Raw genomic sequence first — 9097 nt, 5'->3', positions numbered from 1 at the left:
TATGAATGCAACGGCCAATCAGAGGTGTTCAGGTTAGTCATCGCTGAAACACCAGTGTTTTTTATTTTCAGTTGATTTTCACCGAACTCTGCACTCTTGCAAATTCTCATAAACACTACAGATGTGCATGCAATGTAAGTGAGAGATTAACACCTCAGATACAGTTTAGTTTATTTTTTCTAAATGGGCTGGCAACTTTGCATTAAAACAGTTTTTCGTGCATTAACCCTTAAATGTAGCATTGCATCACTTGCTCACCAATATACCGTCTGCAGTGATTGGGTGCCGTCAGAACGAGAGTCCAAACAGCTGATGAGAATGTATTCACTGGAGAAAGCGACTCGTATTTTAGCAAAGATTTAAAGTTAAACGTCTGAATGCTGGATGTGTTTCATCTTTTGTCTTCTCTAGATGTTAATGTGGATTATTGTGATGTTTTTATCAGACTCTCATTCTGACGGCACCCATTCACTGCAGAGCATCCATTGATGAGACACTGATGCAATCTACAAACCTGATGAAGAAACACACTCATCTCATAGTAAATATTCAGCAAAACTATTCCTTCAACTCAATGTCCACACCTTTTCATTTACATGTTACATGATGGAAAATTGAATCACTTATTGTCAATCTACTTTGTATGTGAATAAAGAAATGCATGAGGAAAATACAGAACAAATAAGCAGGCACTTTCCTGAGTTGCTATAGCTGACTCAGTATTTATTGATTGATGATGAAATCTTCTTCCATCAGGGAGCTTGGAGTGCAGCCTGTTCGTCCACTACAGCGATGGGGCAATGTTGACTTACTGACCATGTGGTCAAAAAACTCCCACACAGAGGTTAACACACCTACACAAAACCCGAATAACAAACACCGATCAGCTCCCACACTCACATCATTAAAGGGGTGGATGTTTATGCATTTTTCTTTAAAAAAATCCTTAATAATAACCATTTATCATAATTTGACAACAGATTTCTGTTTAACTACTTTGATCTATCAGACTGTAAGGAATTGGGATGTGCAACCGGCCAAATAAAAATCAGGAAACATTCATTCATTTATTTTATTTATTTGCTTTATGCCCTTTTTATTTGACACACTTTATTGTAATGTGTCTTTGTTCTGGTGTTATTACACAAGTACAGGGTAATACTCATCAATTATCTATTACACTTTATTTTAAAGTGTCGTTGTTGCATTAAATTGTTAAATTTAAGTATTGAGTAATATGATTTAACTACATGTACCTACTCTGGGTTAGGATTTGGGATATGTAATTATGCATATTTAAGTGTTATTATTATAATAAGTATATGTAACACCTTGAAATAAAGTGTTACTGGATTCGGTTTAGTGTTAGTTGCTTGCACTTATGCATAATTTACTGTTATTGCTATTAAATATAAACTGTGTAACAAGGACACATTGAAATCAAGGATTATGAATGTTTCATGTATCTGTATTATATACCTGTTTTAATTTTAACCTCACCTATGAAGAAAAAAGGACTACAGAACACTTTTAATTTACAAAAGACAGAGGATTTTATTTATTCATTGACAGTGTGATGTTTTGGATCAGCTAAAGTTGTAAAAATTGACCAGTATGACTCATGCATGAAGCTTTTGTTTTATTCTAATTAATGTGTATAGAACAGAAAACACCAGAAACTGACAAACGGGTGTTTACTCTCTTGTAGAAACGCCTTGGTTATGTTGTTCCCAAGCAAAATGATAGCTCAGAGCAGCTTTGGTGAGGTCTTTAAATGTCTCCCAGGCCTCCGAACTGCTTGGAACCGCTTTCCTGGCCTCCGGCAGCGATTCTGTTGATGGGAATGATCTTCATGGTGGTCTCCTTCAGAGAATACCAGCGACTGTGCCACGTGGCCCAAATAATGCCATCGTCATATCCATTCTGCGAGTCCTTCTCCGTGTACTTGCCACCTGTGAAAACAGAATGCATCAGTAAAAGGATTCCCACATGTGTGCTATCTCCTGTAAAGAGGAAAGGCTTTACTCTGGTAGTATTTTCCATTGAGATGAGCGGCATGGCATCGGTTCATCCACCAGCCGGACCCTTCATCCTTGGCACAGTTTTCATTGTACTTGTCGTTGTCTTTGTCAGGTGTGCTGAACTGCATGCCATTGTGAGACGTGTAGAATTTGTCACTGGGATCATCGCCGAAGTCGAAACCATCAAAGGCATCGCCAGCGTCGCCACCAAAGTAATACGCATACGTCAAGCGGTATGCATCGATTTCTGGTCCGAGCTTGAAAGTGGCGTAGTCGGCATACCTAAGAGAGCAAAGAAAGATTTGAGACAAACACTGTCATGTTCAGCAGCATGTTTGATCTGACTGAAAAGGTCATGCGATGTGACTTGACAAGAAGAGCAAAGTCCTGTTTGGCAACTGCAGATAAGAACAACTTCTACATGGATAATACTTTACCAAAAGCATTCCTTTAGTCTACCAAGTGTGTAAATGCAGTTGAAACTGAAATTAAAAGTACAATCTAGGGCAGGAATGTGTGTGGTTCATTACTTTTTGTTGCCTTCCCAGTCGATCATCTCTATCCTCAGCACATAAGGCACATTGGACTGAACAGACAACAGATGTATCTTCTCATTCCCCAGCCAGAACTCAGTTCTGTCGTCTGGTGAGAGGTACCCAAAGCCTTCCTTATACTGAATCCATTGTTTGTTGAAGTCGACACTGCCATCCCGTCTCTGAAAAACAATTCATTTTGATCATTAGAGCTGTACACGTTTACACATTGCTTCTACTTGCAAGTGTCAAAGGCATGTTAACAAGGACGTTAAAGATCATAATAAGGGTTTAGTCTGTCTCTTGAGGCGCGGGGAGAAACAACAGACACCCTCTGGGTCACGGCACCAAGTATACTGGCCCTACAGCCAAAAACAGTTTTCATCTATCGATCATCAATCGATCGGTGCATTGTTTGTTGTTCCACGTACCCTCTGAAGGACAGTCCATCCACGTCCAAAGCTGTCTATCTCACAGTAGACCAAGAACGCCTCTGGAGCCCTGGCTGGTTTCACATAGTAGAGCCCACTGACCTTAGCACCTTTGTTTGCAATCTCCTGACAATCTGGGGAAAAGTGCACGTACTTCAGCCCTCTTTGTACCTTCAGTTCACTGCGTCACTTTACATTGAGATGTTTCTACCTTTGCCCGTGACTGTCTGAATCTCCACAGTGTCTTTGCAGGGCTCTTTGCACATCTGGTCCAGCTGTTGGGACATCTGCTTTAAATCTGTTATTCTTTTTTCGTTAGCCTGAAGGATTGACTGCAGCTGACTGTTGGGGGGGTAAAACATTATATAATGGCATTTCATTAACTATTTAGACCATATTTGAGATAAGTGGTTTAAAAAAGAAGAAAAAGTGCTCACTATATTTGATCTTCCTGAGCGAGAATGCTCTTCTCAAATCGCAGTATATCATCAAGCATGCTTGTAGATTTTTTGATGTATGTATCTGACAAAAAAAAAATCAGATGAAGTTTCACAATTACTTAAAAAAATGCATGAAATGACTTAAACATTCCTATTTAATTATAAGTACATTTGACTTTTTATATGAATATATATATATATATATATATACACATATATGTTTTGGGAGGGATAAAAATGTCATAGTGACCCAACTGTCCTGAAATCAAAGAAGCATTGTCAAAAGAATACAACTTTTTATTATTTCTTTCACTTTTTATTAATACTTGAAAAAGATTTCTCTCGTGGTCCTGCGGTGCAACCGACTTCCAGAAGAACTGACAACAAATTATCTAAACAATTACATAATTTCCCATAAAACAGGACATCTTTGCAGATGCTCATGACTGTGCCAAGCTCAGTAAGTCTCGTAAAATATAAGAAAGGTCGTGAAATGTCAAGTGGTGCGACTCCCCACTGCACGTATGAATAATTAATCATATGTGAAAAATGCATTAATAAAAAAATATTTTTTTTTTATAATAATAAAACGTGTACTCACACTGTAAGAAAAATAAGATTTTTTTTACTATTTTTTTTTTTTAACCTGCATTAATCAAAAATAAAAAAAACACCCTTGAGAGCTCATCCGAGACCTGTAAAACCCCTGTAAATTTTTTTTTTTTCAGTCCATAAACAATGATTAAACATGCTACCTGGTGCTTGTTTTTGTGCTTGTGTATGTGAGTCCTTCAGGTAGACCACTTTGTCCTGCGCTCCTCTGGTAAGGTTGAAGATATCCTCCAAATCCTGCTCCATTTTATCCAGCTCTCTGTCCATATCAGGCGCGTACCTCTGTAGGTAATCAGCAACTCCACATGTGGTTGGGCAGTACACCCCCTGAAGGACGAGAGAAGTTATTGTTAAACAGATGACTTTGTAAGCATCCAGATTACAAATGCATTGCTTGAAACAATCCAAAACACTGTACTTACAAACCCATCGTTTGGGTTACAAATGTCTTGCGTTGGAGAAAAGTCTCCTCTCATCTGCTAAATAAAAAGGAGAAAATCAAACCAGTAAATAACACAGTGTGATATAATATAATATTTTTCTTATTCCACTCACCGCTGAGGTTAGTGTGGACAGCAGCAGGATGGAGACAGCTGCATGCATGAACGAGGCCATGTTGGACCTGCGATCTGTCTGGTCCCTCAAAATTGTGAGTGATTTTTGACTGCTGCGGGATATTTATCCGATCAAGGTCCTGCTCAGAGATAACTGTCCACTAGACAAATAAGAGCTATACCCACCCCTCTCCTGTGACTCAGAATGAACCGTAAATGTTGCAGAGATTGGTCAACATGTCCATCTTAATGTTGAGTACATGGGCAGATGCAATCGAGACTTACTTATTACTGGATTCTGAATAATATATTGATTAAATCAGAGGTCTGATTTCAATGTTTGGTGCTTGTATACTGTAAAAATGACCCATATTAGTGTCCTAACATGAGTGAGTTTTGCATTGCAAAGCCAGTGAAGAATCATTATATCATTGTACATTATTTTTTAATATTACTTTAATTTAATAAGGGAGGGACAGTGAAACATTAAGTAGAAGTGAAGCTCATTTTTTCACTTTTTTCAATATGGGACTTGTAATTGATAATAACCTTCAGAATAAATTGTGTGTTTTTTTCTAATAAGCATGATATAAAGGGGTATAAACAAACAAACAAACCAAAAAGAGCAACGGATCGTTTACCGTGACGCAGCACGATTCGATTGCTACAGAGACTATGGGTCAGGATCCACTCCGTCTGAAGTTAATGATTTTCTAAAGATTTCTAACTTTTTGCTCTTCCAGTGTTGGGAGAACAAATGTTCCACAAATCTCTAAATGAGATGTACACACATGCACAGACAAACAGACAGCTTGTGCTGTAATACTTGAGTCACTGAGGCCAACAATAAAGTCTTTCTTCATTTTACTACCGGTAATGACCAAAATAAATAAAGAGATATTTAGTATAGAAAGAAAGATGATTAGATATTACTGGGAGTATTCAATCAATCAGTCAATGCATTTAATAAAGGTGAAATAATGTGATATAAATTGGTAGTCCATATTTGCATAATGATCAATGGTTTACAGTATTTGCATTAATTATTTCCTACTTAAGCACTATTGTAACCTCTGTTGATTCCTTTATTGAAAACTTATTTGATGACTTAATGTTACTACTAAACATTTCATCTCTTTGAATATTAATATTGTTGCTCAATACTTATCTGTGTTTACAAGGCTACACACATCAGTACAAAAGGTGACACAGACTTTGACCATGTGTTCAGCGGCTCGACCACTAGAGGACGCTGCACTCCAGAAGTGTTCCAGGAGACAGGTCTCTGTTACCACAGAAGCAGTTCACTCATCTCTTGTCTGATGATGCTCACATTAGCATACTTGCTAAAACTCAACTAAATAAAGACTTTGAGCTTTTCTTTAAGGATGTTTTGTTTGGAATTTTCACTTTTGAGAAGCAATATGGAAATAATTTTTATTTATTTATAAATATTTTATCCACAAATGTAAGGTTATGAAAGTCACGCCCCACTTCTCTTACTTTCTAGAAGATATTGTATGTTTGTATATTCACTTTTTGATGTTTTTGTATAATTTCTATCTGACTATCATCTTATGTTTTGAGGGAAGAGGAAGATTTTGGTTGTGTAATCTGTTTTCCTATTTATTTTAGCTTATTGTATTTTTATTTGTTTTTTCGACTCTGTCTTTTTTGTTTTGTAATTGTTTGGTCATCCTTGAACCCCTGGCTCTTTTTCTTGGCAAATGTTATGTCATACTTGTATTTTTGAATGAATGGTTAATAAAAAAAAAAATTAAAAAAAAACACTCAACTAAATAAATTAGTTTCACTAAACTAAACTGGGGTCCAATTTGTTATTTCATAACATTATTTTTATATATATATATGTATATATAGCATTCAGGTAGAATTATTTATTTTTTTCATATTTAATATATAATTCTTTACGCTTGCAAACTGATGAGTAGTATGAATGAGAAATATGTAAACGTAAAAATATTGTTTCTGAGAAGTCGTATAGGTTTTTTGTTTATTTTTTGTTTGTTTGTGTGTATACATGTGTCTCCAGGAGCTTTTTATGAAAAAAAAATGTGTTGAAAACACATGCAAGTTCATCACTGAAGCTTGGAGCCTACTTTAAAAAGCCCTATATCTGGTCAACATTAACCTCTAACACTAGCTTGCTCTATTCTTTTTCTATTCTATCTGTTTTCTTTTTATTTATTATATTATTTAAAAGCCCATGCTACGTGTACTGTGTTATGCTAACTGAGACTTGTTATAGCACTTATATATCATTGCTCTTTTTGATTGCTTCCACTGTCCTCGTTTGTAAGTCGCTTTGGATAAAAGCATCTGCTAAATGAATAAATGTAAATGTAAACTTTCTTTCTTTGAAAGGACTATGTTGCAAATTAATATTGTTGAGCTGTGCATCGAACAGATTTTGTAGCACCGCTGCATGAAGGGTTTGGTCACAGATATCTAGCTGCCGTTGAAAAAGATTAAACTCTTGTAAACAACAAGTGATAAATAAACAAGCTTCAGTGAGTCAAGCAAAGGCCAGCTCTGTTTTGCTTCTTTTTTTTTACTGTAGTAGCAGTGAAGGGCGTCTAAAAAAGCTCTTCATTAAGAACAAAACTGATTGTCAGCTTATTTATAAAACTACTACATTCAGTGTTTGTGAATAAAACTCTTCAAATACAAAGATTGCTTAGCGACCTGGTGAAATGAAAGCTTCCTTCACTGTGTATTTACAGCTTTGATGAGTTTAAAGGCGCAGTGGGTCGAGAGAGAGGGGTTCACAACAAGGTTTCTTCATTCTGTTTATTAGATGTATCGTGAAGCTTTGACTCTGTCAGTTGCATCATTAAAGTGACCAGGCTGTGACCCCTTTTTATGGCGAGAAACCATATTGAACGTGATAGCTGACAGATACAAGGCACGCCTGACCTGAGAGTCAACCTCAGCGTCTGTGAACTTAAACAACTCTGAACTCTGCATGAACCTCTCTAAAAACCAGATGGAGAGCTGCTTCCATTTCACAAGTCTCAAGATGCGGCCTGCCAACTCTCCAGTCTCCCAAACAAATGATAAGAAATGTCACCACCAATGCAGCGATCACGGGAGGTCGTTGCCGTCTGAACTGTAATGAAGTGCACACAGAGTCTGAGGTCATTCTGAGGTTATTTAATATAAGTCCTGAACTGAGTAGCCCAGTCTACTGCATACTACCTGTCATCTAAATGATAGTTTACGATTTCTTTTTCCTTTTGCAAGAAACATATTTCAAGATGAATAATTACTGGTCTGAATCAACAGTTACTTGATTATCCATACATCATCTTTAAAAAAAAAAATGTTCTTAATACAAAACCATGCATAAATGATACATAATTTATCTCTTGAATATCATTGTATTGCATTGCAATATAATTGACAAATATTGTCCTCCTAACAAACCATACATCAATGGAAAACTTATTTATTCAGCTTTCAGATGATGCATACATCTCAATTTTGAAATAAATGACACTTAAGACTTGGTAATGCATTGTCATTGTGACATTTGCAGAACCATCATGATTTAATACGACATGCAAAACAGTAACTTAATCAAATTTTAATTGTAATTAACTGTGAATAGCAAGCGGCTTCTAATGCGTCCCATTGGGATTGTTTATATGCATCAGGTTTATGTGTCCTGTCCAGTTGATTTACTGAAGTCCTCTACTCCTCTGTCCTCGACTTCAAGGCACTCTCTCCTCAAGACTCTTTTAACATTGTAAGCAGGATTGTAATGCAATAGCAATGAGAAAATAATCAATGAATGCACTTAAATGTGAGAGTTAAGTCTAGTGCATTCCTTTCTCAAGAGTACTCTTATCTGGCATCCTGTAAATATGATGGCAGTGGGTTTGTAAGTGCAGAGGTCATAGCGAGGCCAAGTTCAGCGGCCGTCACTTCGAGTGTGGTTCTGCAGTGACCACTGTTTCACATCTGCCCTTCAGACCTCAGACTGCCTGCTGATCACAGCTCACAAATATTCAACACGGAATACATGGACTTGAAGGCAATGATAATGATCACACTATGATTATTTATCTAGTTTACTCAAAATAGGCACTGACAGATTTTTACAAATGAGGGATGCATGTGATTTAGACAGAAGACGATGAATGTGATCATAAACATTTATTTGGATAAAAAAATCTAAATGTTGTTGCATCACAGCTCGCTGTGGTATTTTTTATCAGTGATATTTTAACTATTGCACTTAATAATAAATAATGAAATCATAAAGAGTTTTCACAACTAAAAGCATTAGTAATAACACTGACTCATGACCAGCTCTTATAGCTGGGGGAAAAAAGGCCTGTAATCATTTTAAATTATGATATGATTAATGAGAGGAGCTTGTTTCTTCATCAGGTTTGGAGAAATGTAGCACTGCATCAGTGTCTCATCAACGGATGCTCTGCAGTGAATGGGTGCCGTCAGAATGAGAGTCTGATAAAAACA

General features: G+C 36.6%; 1 protein-coding gene across 1 annotated transcript; it reads right to left on the bottom strand.

Moving 5' to 3' along the window:
• Positions 1-1528: 1528 nt before the first annotated feature.
• On the bottom strand, positions 1529-4702 carry LOC132142157 (fibrinogen gamma chain-like). Its single transcript, XM_059551805.1, has 9 exons — positions 4593-4702; positions 4460-4516; positions 4181-4364; positions 3423-3507; positions 3197-3327; positions 2986-3119; positions 2552-2736; positions 2026-2303; positions 1529-1952 (listed from the first exon to the last, which is right to left on the bottom strand). Exons 1-9 carry the CDS (start codon positions 4650-4652, stop codon positions 1771-1773), a joined length of 1296 nt encoding a protein of 431 aa, XP_059407788.1. The 5' UTR covers positions 4653-4702; the 3' UTR covers positions 1529-1770.
• Between the last annotated feature and the right edge of the window lie 4395 nt (positions 4703-9097).

The sequence above is a fragment of the Carassius carassius genome, chromosome 6 (assembly GCF_963082965.1).
Source record: "Carassius carassius chromosome 6, fCarCar2.1, whole genome shotgun sequence".
NCBI classification, from domain to species: domain Eukaryota; kingdom Metazoa; phylum Chordata; class Actinopteri; order Cypriniformes; family Cyprinidae; genus Carassius; species Carassius carassius.
Note: the sequence above shows the minus strand (reverse complement) of the source record. Positions and strands in the feature narration are given on the sequence as shown.

Bases quoted from the DNA above. Each gene is read 5' to 3' on its own strand.
- LOC132142157 (XM_059551805.1), bottom strand. From the start codon at position 4,652: ATGGCCTCGTTCATGCATGCAGCTGTCTCCATCCTGCTGCTGTCCACA. The intron at 3,120-3,196 runs GTAGAAACATCT...ACTTTTCCCCAG, and splicing joins TCAGACAGTCACGGGCAAAG to ATTGTCAGGAGATTGCAAAC. The intron at 1,953-2,025 runs GTAAAGCCTTTC...CTGTTTTCACAG, and splicing joins CAATGGAAAATACTACCAGA to GTGGCAAGTACACGGAGAAG.